At 33.4% G+C, this 13,131-nt stretch overlaps 2 protein-coding genes across 2 annotated transcripts; one reads left to right on the top strand and one right to left on the bottom strand.

The window, feature by feature from the left end:
- Positions 3-3,235, top strand: LOC105161074. Its single transcript, XM_011078650.2, has 3 exons — positions 3-971; positions 2,286-2,440; positions 2,565-3,235. Exons 1-3 carry the CDS (start codon positions 395-397, stop codon positions 2,820-2,822), a joined length of 990 nt encoding a protein of 329 aa, XP_011076952.1. The 5' UTR covers positions 3-394; the 3' UTR covers positions 2,823-3,235.
- On the bottom strand, positions 7,524-10,967 carry LOC105161073. The gene is made up of 2 exons (XM_011078649.2): positions 10,789-10,967; positions 7,524-8,319 (listed from the first exon to the last, which is right to left on the bottom strand). The coding sequence occupies exons 1-2, from the start codon at positions 10,880-10,882 to the stop codon at positions 7,976-7,978; spliced, it is 438 nt and encodes a 145-aa protein (XP_011076951.1). The 5' UTR covers positions 10,883-10,967; the 3' UTR covers positions 7,524-7,975.

The raw sequence follows: 13,131 nt of genomic DNA, 5'->3' as shown, positions 1-13,131 counted from the left end.
AGCAATATCCACATGCGTCTATACATACAGCTATACACACACACACACTCCCCACATAAATTCTCTCAGGATCAGAAAAGGGTCACTGTCATTTCTGTTAATCCCCCGGTTTAGCTCTCTCTTATGCTCTAAGCATTAGCCCTTCCCCACTCTACCTTCCCTGCATTCAATTCTTTTTTCCACTTATTGTGTTTCTTCTTTTTCTTTTCGGGTGAAGATAAATCTTGGGAGAAAATGGCATTTAATTATGGATTTTCTGTAATATAATCGGATTTGGGTTTTGGGTTCTCTTTCTTGGATTTGTTTGCACGAAATCTTGCAACGGAAGAACCCTTTTGATTTTTTTCGCTTAAGATATAGTTAAATTGCCTTTTGGTCTTTCTTGGATTTGTTAATGGGGAACTGTTTCGGGACTGCGAAGAAATCGGCGGCGGAAATCGCGCCGTCGGAGATGATAAAGTCGCAGCCGGCGGTGAAGCTCTACGGCCCGCCGAACAGCTTCGCGACCTCGCACATCCGGTTGGCTATCCTCTACAAGCCCGTCACTCTCCACTTTGTGCCCTCCGATGCGCACCAGAACCCGACTCTCATCTACAAATCCGACGTCGTTTCCGGCTCCGTCGAGGACATACTCCGTTACTTGGACACCAAGTTCCCGGACCCGCCGTTGACTGTCACCAACAACACCACTAATAGCATCTGGGGTTGGTGCGGCGAGACGACGCCGTTGGTGGTGTGGGTGGTGGTGCTGCAGCACCGGAGCATGAACTGGCATTTGGAGAGGATGGTGAAGTGGGCGGAGGACATGGTGGCGCGTGGCGGGAGCGTGAGGGGGGATCCGTCGATGGGCAGCCCGCGAATGGAGGTGAAGAAGTTTGGGAAGAGCTACTCGCAGCTGCTGCAGGTGATGCTGGAGCACGCGCAGATGGAGGAGACGGTTCTCTTTCAGATCCTCGAATCCGCTGATCGAGGTATTCTTTTTTTAATTTATTATTATTCTTTGTCTGTTTGGATAATGTTTGTTAAATGAGCAAGGTACAAGTAGTGTTGTTAGGTACAATGCTTCTTTGAGGTACCATAGGCTTTATAGCTTGCACCATGGTTTGGTAGATGTAATCTTGTGTTTTGTCCTTGTTAAGTTAATGTGGACTATTGTCTATGCAAGCCTTCTCTGTGTGTATGTGTGTCTGTGTGTTTTAGTTATTAATTTTAAATTAAATTAATATGGGATGAAACTTTTTCAATTTGATGCTTTTATGGAGTGATCAAGAGGGTATAATCTGTAGTAGGGTATGGGAGATTTTGATCATGAACTTTTTTTTTCTTTGTTTTTTTGGGAGAAAGGAAGATTTTTATTCATGTACATTGAACAACTCCACTAGATTAACAAAAATGAAAATGTTTGATACGGTGATTAAGAGCATAGTAATGGATTAGAACCCGTTGTTCCATTTCGTGGTAGGGAATGATAATAGTTTGTTGGTGAGACCACGGATGGATTGCTTGTGATTTTCTTTGTCAGTAGTAGTTTCAGAATAGAACCCTTTTTTTCGTTTCAAAAGTTTGTATTCTTGATGTCCAACTTGGTATTTGTTCCGACCACATCCGGGGTTGTTAGTCGCAACGTCACAAAAGTCTAAATGTACGTACGGGTGATAAATCAAGTGAAGCTGCCAAGTGGTGAGTTGTTAAGTAATTGATTCCCTAGTTATGATTGAGAATTTATGATATGAATATGGAAGGTTGACTTTCTAGAAACTCAAGAATTCAAGCAAAAGTTTTATCTTTGTATAGGAAGTATTAACCATGAAAAAGACAAGTTTTTAAGAGCTGAGATACTATTTGTGGCGGAAAATTCAGAATAAATTTTGACCAAGGCATGGAGATGGTGATGTATAAGGTTGGAGCGGCGGAGTCGGAATCCTGATCTCTGTGCCGCAGATCTTTTGCATGTGTTTGAAAATGATGGATGGAAATGGAGGGAAACTGTGAATTAGACGGATGAACTTATGTTACGTGCAATGAAATACTGCAGTTAGGAGAAAGCTCTAGTAACATGTGCATTAGCTGATCTATTACAGTGTTTATAGAAGTCTGAGGAAACATAGGTACAAACTTCTATTATCTTTCCATGGAAGAAACATTGTTCAGTTTGGATTTGAGAATAATCCAACCATGCCTCATCCAATAACTTGTCCTTTTGTTGCATGATAATGTCTTTGTGGTGGTTGATAAAGCAACAGGTTTATTGCCAGTTGTCAATAATTGAACATGTCCTGTCTCAGGATTGTGCAAATCTGCAAACGAGGAACACGCAAAGCACCTACCGATAATGAATGGCATCAAGGAAGAGATAAAGATCATAGGAGTTATGAATCCTGGGAGCCCTGATTACCAAGAGGCCCTTGTCAACCTTTCATCCCGGCTCAAAAGATTAAAGGTTGGGTTCTCATTTCCGACAGAACATCTAAGCTAATAAAAGATGAATCCTGTCAAGCCATTTTGCTTTTCTGATGAAGCTATATATTATTGGACATCAAATGATTATAATTATTTCTCACCAGGAAAACTGCAAACAGCACTTCGAAGAGGAGGAAAAAGAGCTACTGCCACTGATGGAGGCCACAGAGTTAAATAAACCACAGCAAGCGAAAGTACTGCAGCAATCGTTGGATGTGATGCGCGAGACACACTCCCACTTGTTTCGCTTTTTCATGGAAGGCCTACGACCTCATGATGCTATGCAGTACTTTGATTTCATCAAGAGATACTGTGACAATGTCCGAGTATCACTTATGCTACACATGATGGTTGATCAATAAACCAAGCTTGTGGCTTTGCTTGGCAGTTGGTGCAAAATTGACAAGCAACCGTTGGTTTTTGCATTTAGGCTTGTGCAAATGGAACAGGTGAACGTGTGTTTCTGCTTTTTCGTGTTTCTCAGTGTGCGTGGTCCATGGTTACCATCAAGTTCAGACTGTATTGTTTAGTGATTTTACTCTTTCTTGCTTAGGCGCAGGCAAAAGATTGAAAGTGTAGAAATTTCACCTGCTACAAGGCAGCCCTGTTTGTAAATTCACTAAATTGTGAAAGTATTAGCGTAGAGATTGTATTGATTGACATAATCTTTGAAGAAGGAGAGTTGTTGATTTTAACCCAATTTTTATGTATATATGAGTTGTGGTGAATGTAGATGCATAGTTTAAGCATCAGGTTCCCCTCTTTTCCTTTTCAACTTTGCTTTTATTTTCCAGCTCTTTATGCTCATGTCCCAACAGAATCTGTGGAATTTGCTAAGCAGGCTGGCACTAGAACCCTTTATTACTGTAAATAGCCATACCAGTTTTCTTCTTCTGCATTTTGTTCCCTAAGTAGGTTGCTAAATAGCTTTTGGTACCTTATATTCCAGCGTCGTTAGTTTAGTCCCCAAGTTTTTCCTAAAATGATCAAAGTTAGTACTGACCGTTAGTTTACTATTTGAACAAATGAAGGGAAAGTTTACTATTTGAACAAATGAAGGGACTTTTTTGGTCAACTAACGGACGATCATTTTAGAAAAACTTGGGGATCAAAATTGATGAGGGTGGAACATGGGATACCCTCCCCCTGGTCCTAAAGTAGGAGGATGCGTCCTTTGCGATGAGGATAATTTGGAGATACACACGCATTTGTTCTTTTAATGCCATTATAGTCAAAGGTGTTTGACAGTTGTCAGACGGACCATACGGTTTTTATGGCTCAACAGAGAGTGGCAGTTGGACATAGAATGGGCTTTTAGGAAGTGGAAAGGCAAACACATCATTAATATGGCTTTGTGTGCATTACTTGGATCCAGCGTCTACCACATCTGGAGGGAACGCAATTTGAGGAGGTTCAAACACACTGCAAGGACACCGGTCACGTTAGCTAGCTTAATAATAGAGGATGTTAGACTACTAATTATGAGCATAAATCTTCCTAACTCTGTTAGTACTAGTGCACTTTATCGATTGTGGCGTATCCCTTGGCCTATTGAAAGAGAGCATAACTTATGAGCACTGTTGTACTATACCCATTTTTTTCTTCTATGAAACTTATCTTTTCCCAAAAAAAAAAAAAAAAAGAACATAGGATGCCAAAAGTAATTTAATGCTAACAAAAAGTGAAATTATAGGTATTATTCTTATTTTTTTTTTCTATTTTATAATAATTTATGTTATTCCTTTTCCTCCAAATTGGTATAAGAAGAGGCTGTTTTGGGTGACCTTATAAGCTGTTGAAAGCATCTTGTAAGATGTTGAATAATTTATAAAATGTTAAAAAGTATATGATAATTTTTTATTTTTTATTTATAAATGAGCTTATAATATCCTTTAAAGCAAAAGGAGTTTTTAATTTATTTTTAATTTTAACAAATTCCTTTAATTTTTTTGATGATATTCCTAGTATCTATGCAAGTACCAATCCTTCATGGGGCCAGTTACGTAAAATGATATGCTTATTCATTATTGTTTTCACATTACAGTACTTACTCTTATTAATTATTGTTTACATGTTCATATCCAGATTTAATTCATTTACTTATAGAGTAAAAAAAAAAGACATCATAATAATAGAAAAGAAAAATAATACAAAAAAAAAATGAAAAATTGAAAGAATTTTTAACTTTGTTCATGTTATATTACATGTTATATCGTCTCTTTTCCTGCATAATACATCCGCGACATGCCTTTGATCATCTATTGGTGATTTTATCAACTAAAAAAAATATTACAAGGAATATATCACAAACCTACTTTAGAGATAATTGATAAGAAATAAAATTTTAAACGGAAAAATAAAATAACTAACTATTAACTTTTTCAACTTGCCCATTTCTTTTTAAAACAAATCTTATTTCAGAAGTTAAATCAAAAGTTGGTTGATCAGCTAATAAAGACTAATTTAATACTTTATTGTATTTAATTGAACTAGTTGTAGTTTTCTTATTTTAGTTTTATGATTTTTTATTAATAATATATCATGTTAATTATATGTATTCTCCTAAATAGTATAGTGTAATATTTGTAAATTTGTAGGTCGTCAAAAATTAAAAAATTAATTATATAATATACAACTTCCACATGGAACGTCACAATGTTGGCAAGTCAACTATGAATTGTGGGGTGTGTATCAAAAGTTTATCATATACAGACGAGGACAATGACTTCTATGGAATCATCAAGAGATCATTCAATTCACATACTCACTTATTCCAAACTTGCACATCATTCTGTTCAAGTGTCGTTGGAGCGGTCCAGTAAGAAACATGAAGGTACCCCCGCGCTATCACCTCGTAGATGTAAACTTCAAAAAGGTGTACCAAAAGAATGAGCCATTTATACTTGCACAACAAGCAGTATAAATGTAATACGATGAGCACCCAAGTATGAAGAGGGGCAAAGCAGATTGGATGGATGTTTGCAAAATGTTGATGAGTCCAAGTGGATTGTGATCGCATATCAGCCGTAGGAAGTCGTACTAGTCTCTAAAGTTGCTACAGATAATCAGTCGTACGATCTACATGGTTCCAATTGTTTACAAATTGTGGTCGATCTTTTGATTGCACACCAGCAGGGTGCAGGTACTTCACGGACTCAAACTGGTCAAACTAATAATAAAGATGAAGACAAGTTCGAGGACTATGAGACTGACGAGAATGATACGAGGTTACATAATGTATATTTTTTTGATAAAATATTTCTATTTTGCAATGTTTTAAAATAAAAAAATTATAATTTGTTTTGGTTTTTTTAAAATTTATTTTTTTGGAATGACCAATTTAATTAAAAAATCGTTACAAAGACTATTACAATGTAAGGGCAGCCAACTTCTGGCGCTAGGGGGGAAATAAAATTTTGTAACGGCCAAAACGCAAACAACCATTACAAATGCAGTTACAAACTAAAATTTTTGAAATCAAAATAAAAAAAAGGTGGGGTTTTTTTTTTTCGATTGACCGTTACAAAGACTGTTACAATGAGAAATTATATCAGCTATTACAAGAGCAGTTACAAAAAACAAGCTATCTCAAAAATTCAGATTGCAAAAATACAATATCTTTACATCTGAGCACCCGATTCATATCAAATCTAAATATATACAAGTATATGTCCATTAAATAATATTACACGGTATGATTTTAAATCACATGGCCTGATTTAGAAATACACCATCTTGAACGATTACTATTACGTTCCAGGAACCATATCCCGAATCCGTATACCCAAAAAGGCTACAACATGGCTGAATGGGTTCTTTTATAAGTGTGATCATATTAATCGTTTGATATTAATTTTGACGGCCCGATTAACTCATGAACTTCAACACTGTAAGATGATAGTTACATCAATATAATACTAACATTTATAAATATGCAAATTTATTGCATACTGCGTACATGTATCATTGTCAAGTAAATTTTTATTTTCTTTTAATGTATTCCAATTATATTGGTCCACTACAATGATACGTTTCCATAATATTATATCGTTGAAAACGACATTTTTAAAAATAATTTTAATAAAAAAATTATTAATTTGAAACACTCTTTGTAACGACTTTTGTTACGGCAATGAACAAAACGACGTCGTATCCGTACTTTGTAATGTCATTTGTAACGACTTTTTAAACAGTTACAGATACTGCATAATTTTTAACGGGTTTTCAATTATTGTAACTTTCTTTGTAATAATTTTTGAAACGAACATTATATATATAAACAACACTTTGCTGATTTTTCTTCTTCCCCTCTTCTTCTTCACTATTTTCTCTCTTTCTCTCTCATGCTGCCAGCACCCCCTGCCCCACCCCCTCCCTCTCTCTATCTCTTTCTTCGTCCGTTTTTTTTTTCTAGTAGATTTCTTCGTAGGAAGTTTCTTCATTTATATGCATCCTTGTCTTCTTTTATATGAAGATCTCAATATTTATCAACTCATCTTATCAAACCTTCAACCTTTTGGATAAATAACTCAAACTTTTGATCAATTCCATACTCGAAACATCGCCTCCGTTAGAGATTTGAATATTAATATGTAATATAAATAATTATTTTTTCGATAAAATCTAAGGTTTGATATTATTTTTTAAGCAGGTGATGAACATTTGCCAAAAAGCAAGCAAACGGACTGAAATTGTTATTTTTGGAGATCTAAAGGAGTAAAATATTCTTTAATCCAGTCAAAAGACTAAAATTTTCATTTTTAGGAAAAATAGGGGACTAAAATTGCAATAATAAAGTTAAGGGACTAAAATTGAATAGTAGTATTATTCAGGGACCAAGACTGTAATTCCCCCTATTACTGTTAAATAGTCATTCTCTCTAACAATATAAAATTTTAAAATAGGTGATTGTTTTAACACTTTTACCTAATTAAATTGTAATAAAAATAATTGAACACGCACTAAAATTTGCATCATTGTATATATTATGTGGAAACCATATATATATATATATATTCATATATCTACATGCTTTGGATAATGAACACAAAAACAAAGGGAAAAGATCACCCTAAAGTAGATGATTAACTTTGTATAGTAAAGATACACATTTATTTCTTAAACATAATTATATTTACAACTCCTGAAATTTGAGTATACTATAAAAAGTCCCTTAATTTTTAAAATTTACACTCCATCCCCTAGAGGTATGACAGTAGGACTCAGGCTGAACAGTGTCGTTCTCAAAAATTAAGGAATATTTTTGAAAATACACACAAAATCCAGAGAATATATACGAAACCATCCCCAGTCATATTTTCACAAATTCTAGCCCAATTTTGAACCATATACGATAAGTGCATTGTTACACTTGTCATGTGATTGGTATATAGTTCAAGGAAAATAACCAATCATATGATAAGTGTATTATACTTATTATTATGTGATTGTTGGACTTCGTCAGACGTGCTTTGGATAAGAATTTACCATCTTATTCTGTCTTACATTGTCGAACTTACCATTCTTTGTGGACGCGTAGCAGTAAACATGCAAATAAAATCACAACCACCAAAGCTGTCGGGCCCGGTATGCTTTTCTTGCAGCTCCACCCTTTGTGATGGGGGTGGCGGTTGTTTCCTGCACCGGCTGCATACAAGGGTATCATTCCCCCGCCTCCCTGCGCATTCGGGGTGCCCGATCCGCCACTGTTTGTGTTTCCACCGGGTTGGCTGCCGCCATTAGTTCCATGGCCGAGTTTGCTTTGGTGAGCTATGGTTACGTCACTTCCTTGATCATACCTGTTATTGATGATCAATTGTTCACTTGCAGCTCTACGTTCCGTCTCGCCCTGTGAATGAACTGCGCATAGGCATCATTTAGTACATTGGTTGATTTACACTCTGCCCAAGTTGGGGAGTGTTATATTATGTTACACTATGACCAAGTTTCTGGTTGGAAAATTCTTGCCCCAACCTGGTTTGATCGAACCAATCCAATCTAATTGATAACTTTATTTAAACTGTACACTAATAATATGGTAAGTGTATATTACACTTGCATGTAATTGGTTCAAGTTTAGCCAAATCAGGTCTGGACAAGAATTTTCCATTTTTATCGGGACCATACATGTTATATGTTGGGGATCACCTTTGTAATTTTACTATAATTGTGGGATGAGGAATTCTAGTTGCAGTTGATATGTGGAAGTTTATTGTAGATTACTGAGAGGGTATTTGGATAGAAAAGAACTGTGATGTGAGATGTTAGAAAAAGAAAATTATGAAAAGAAATAATCGGAGTGCGAGAAGATGGGAAAGAAATATGGCGCACTTGTGCAGCAGAGGATTTTTGGTGTAGAATTACCTACTGTTGTTAGCACTTGTGCACTTTATCGCTTATGGCGGATTCCTTGGCCTGTCGAGGAAACCGCTTATATTAAGCAAGATGTATTGTACTATTATACTTCTTTTACTTAATTAAATTTACCTTTACCGAAAAATATGGGAGAAAGAAGAAAGAAAGAAAAATAAAATTGTAAATGTGATTTATTAAAAATATGTAAGTTTGTGAGAAAAAGAAATGTAGAGAGGTAAGGTGTGAGAGAAAAAAACTTAGAGTAATAGGATAAGTGGAAAAAATAAATAATTATGAAATTATTAAAAAAAAAATTAAAAGTACTATTTTGACCCTTTTTTTTTTTTTTGAAGTGAAGAAACAAATTAAGGATAAATTTGATTATCAAAAAGTTAGTATGATAAAAGGTTTTTTGTAATAGTATCGATAATCTTACAAGCTCGTGCATTTTGTAAAATATTTTCAAGCTTATAAGATGTCAAATTTTATAAGAGTTCGAATAAAATAACATGACGGAGCTTATAAATGGTAATAATGATAATGCTGTAATTAATTTGAAGGAGATAAGATTTTAATATTAACTTAGGAACCCTTTTACTTTTCAAAAATTATATTAATTTATATAAAAAATTATCAAACACATTGTACGTAACATCTTATAAGTCTCGAACATTTTCTAAGATGTTTTACAAAGTTTATAAACTCGCCCAAATATCCGCACACATATTATTGTATCATAGTAACAGATGGAGTTATAATCTATGTTTTGATAGTTCTTGACAAATTATTCAATGACTAGTTTACGTATTTTGATCTAATAATATTAATCCAAATTTTACCCTTTTCTTGATTTATTCTTCAAATTTGCAGATGTAAAGTTGGTATTGGACTTTTCAAATTGTTTAGAAACTTTTACCCCTATTGAAATCTACAGTAACACGATTTTAATATTATGGAATATTTATATTTTATTGCTATTTTATTTTGATATTGATCCTATATATATTTATATATAAATTTAGCTGCTACTGATTAGTTAGTGGAAAAATAATATATTTTTGCAGTCAATTTACTAAATGTGTATCAACCAGCAATCATAGTGGAAGCATTATTTAGATAAACATTAAATTTTTTTCATAATTAATATTCAATATTTAAAAAAATTTAGATAACAATTATTTGAAAAAATTAAACATAAAATATACTAATCGAAATAAAATCTAGCATTTTAATTTTTAGAATGAATAAAAAAAAAAAACTGCCCCCCCCCCCACGAAAAATTCTCACCTTAATTTTTATCTACTTCTTACTAGCTTTTATAAATACTCAGCAATTTTTTTTTAAATTATAGGTCACATGGGTTGGTCATACTTGTCTTATTTTATCAGCATGTCTTTTCTTATTTCAAATCAAATAAAATTGCTTTCTCTCCCAACCAATTTTGGTCGACCCTCATAATTAATTTCTGTCACATCAAAAATACATATACATATATTCTTAATTCTCACACCTATATACCTATATTTGGAAACAATTACTCCAAACATATTCTCAATTTTCGCACAAAAATCAATAAAGCATTTTCTACACAAATACAATTGTTGGAAACTAAAAATGAAAATGAAAACACAACCAATCGGCTCTTTTCCGATAATTCACTTTTGTATAATGCAAAATGGATCGCAAGCACTCCCTTAATCCCATAGAAAAGATAAGAAGGAATAAGACGTGGATAAAAGCTTATTAGAGAAGTATAGAACGACAAACAGACTCGTGGGCTCGAACCCTAACAAGGTATACCAAACCACTAGTCCATCGTTCATCAACCGTCACATCCACTTACTAACGGCCCATCTTACAAATTCCTCGTCTAGAATCAACATATCAAACTTGAAATAGTTCAAACGCTAACCACGCAAAACAAGAAACACGGATCCAAATATCAATCGGGCAAGTAAGCATATATATACATACCTGCAGGAATAGGGCTTGCAGATGGAGAAATGTAAGAAGAGAACAACTGCAAGGCCATGATCACAAACACCACAGCTCTTTCTTTGCTCCTCATCTCTGCTTCTTACTTTCCAACTATATATGTTGTCTTAAGCAGCTTTCTTGATTCTTCACTCCTCTCATGTGTGTGCGTGTATATATATATATATGTGTGTGTGTGTGTGTGGTTGTTCATAAGTTGTTAGTCCATAATTGCGCTCTCTACTTTTACCAAAGTCGTTAAAAGCCAACTTTAAAGCTAATCCACTTGAGAGGATTGGGGGACGTTGGTATACATCATTGCACCCCTCGAATATTTAGTAGATAGTGTTCGAGAATGATAAGGAATTGAGATATATGTTCTCTACTTTTTGAGCGCGTGAGAAGTGAGTTTAGGATTCCAAATTCGTAATAATAAATTTATTAGGCTTGTCCCAACAACTTTAGTTATTTGATCATTTAAAATATGTAAATTGTGTAATTCTTGAATTATTTATTCCAGCATTGTTATGTATATGCAAGTTGCCTAATTTTTTATAGATTTCGGAATGATTACATTTTTCTTTTCTAAAATTTGATGCAATTACACTAAATTTCCTGTTATTTGGACAATTGAACTGCAATTTTAATCTTGTAAGTCTCAATTTAATGGCAACTTTAGTCCTTTTGACATAAAAATATCAAAATTTTAACAGGGCAAATTGGGGCTTAGTGTTCTGACTACCAACAGGGCAAAATTTCAATATCGGACTTATTTTAAATTTAAATCCTTTCTCCAAATAAAGCTTTAGATTATTAAAGCAGGTAGTAAGGAATCAAAACACTGTGAAATGCCACGGAAACATTGTACATAGTCAAAAAGGAAATTAATTGACGATTAGAATTATGGTTTAACCCAAGAATATTTCTAAGTGGTTTTGTTCCTTTTTTCTTTTTTATAATAAGAGTACTGAATTATTATAATTGAAATAAATTGATTACAATTATTCATATCGAGTATCACAGCAATCATATTCTGATCAATAATATAAAATACACAAAATCTAACAAACGCCTACTATTACAGTACAAACACCACCTACTATTCAATAGAAATAACCTCTATACATAAGGTGGAGTTTGAACCCATAACCTTTAAAATCATGAAATCTCAACCTCATCAATTAAATTAGACCTGATCGACGATTTTGTTCCTTTATGTGGCCTAACAAAAGGTGTGACATTTGGAATGGGGCCTCAAACATTTATACAAAGAAAAGGCACTTTTGCTTTTAGGCCATTTTTATACTTTAGAATAGAATTCATCGAAAGCCAACTACCTCTTATTGAATTGCTGATGCACAATGTTCTTTTTTTAGCGGGTAAAATTGAATTTATCCCATTGTGATAAGTAAAATAAATAAATATTTTACTGTGAAAAAAAGAATTAGCGAATTATTCTCGTGTGTTTTAAAAAATAAAATAAATTACCCCTTTATCAATAGTTTAAATAGGGATAGTTAAATTGCTTCATTTTTTAAAACACAAGAGGTAATTTATAATTTTATTTTTTGATAATTACACTCCTCTCTCCTGAAGTTTAGTGTAATTATACGTACACCCCTTGTGATTTGAGAAATTACATCTAGCACCCTTGAGTCTTGCTTTCGTCCAACAAATAAGTCTACATGTTAGTCAAAATTCACTGAATTTATTAATATTAACAAAAAAATTAAATAAAAATTGATATTTATCCTTGATTGACTTAAAACGGACTTATTGCAAATCAAATAAATTTTTTCGAACTAAACTACTTTATATTGGTCAAGATATACCTCCTCACATGAATTAATGCATGAAGACGTATGAGGGTAATTTGATCATAAAAATATTTTTTTGACCTACTATAAGTCAATAATAAATCAATTGGGGGTAAATATAGATTTTTTTTTCTATAAATATTAACAAATTCTGTGAATTATAACTAACAAATAAACTTATTTATTAGACAGAAGTATGCCTCAAGGGTGTTAAATATAATTTTTCAAATCATTAAGGGTCTGCATGTAATTGCACCAAATCTCAGAGGAGGGGGAGTGTAATTATCCCTTTTATTTTTTCAGACTGAATTTTTTACTCATTTATCATATTACAGGAGAATAAATTGTATTTTTTCTTTTTTTTAGCACTAATTATAGAATAATTAAAAATAGAAGAAATTACATCGATGCTATCTAAACTTATATTTAATAACAAAAATATGGGATAATCTTATTTTTAATATGTTAACTATTTCATTAGATCAGCTTCGGTATCCTATATTTTAATCTAATTAATTTTAGGACC

This window comes from Sesamum indicum, linkage group LG4 (genome assembly GCF_000512975.1).
Source record: "Sesamum indicum cultivar Zhongzhi No. 13 linkage group LG4, S_indicum_v1.0, whole genome shotgun sequence".
NCBI classification, from domain to species: domain Eukaryota; kingdom Viridiplantae; phylum Streptophyta; class Magnoliopsida; order Lamiales; family Pedaliaceae; genus Sesamum; species Sesamum indicum.
Note: the sequence above shows the minus strand (reverse complement) of the source record. Positions and strands in the feature narration are given on the sequence as shown.

What these genes read in the sequence shown, in the direction of transcription:
- LOC105161074 (XM_011078650.2), top strand. Translation starts at nt 395, where the DNA reads ATGGGGAACTGTTTCGGGACTGCGAAGAAATCGGCGGCGGAAATCGCG. An exon ending in CCTCGAATCCGCTGATCGAG is followed by an intron (nt 972 to 2,285) that starts GTATTCTTTTTT and finishes GTCCTGTCTCAG; the next exon opens with GATTGTGCAAATCTGCAAAC. An exon ending in CCCGGCTCAAAAGATTAAAG is followed by an intron (nt 2,441 to 2,564) that starts GTTGGGTTCTCA and finishes ATTTCTCACCAG; the next exon opens with GAAAACTGCAAACAGCACTT.
- LOC105161073 (XM_011078649.2), bottom strand. Translation starts at nt 10,882, where the DNA reads ATGAGGAGCAAAGAAAGAGCTGTGGTGTTTGTGATCATGGCCTTGCAG. An exon ending in TGCAAGCCCTATTCCTGCAG is followed by an intron (nt 8,320 to 10,788) that starts GTATGTATATAT and finishes GCCTATGCGCAG; the next exon opens with TTCATTCACAGGGCGAGACG.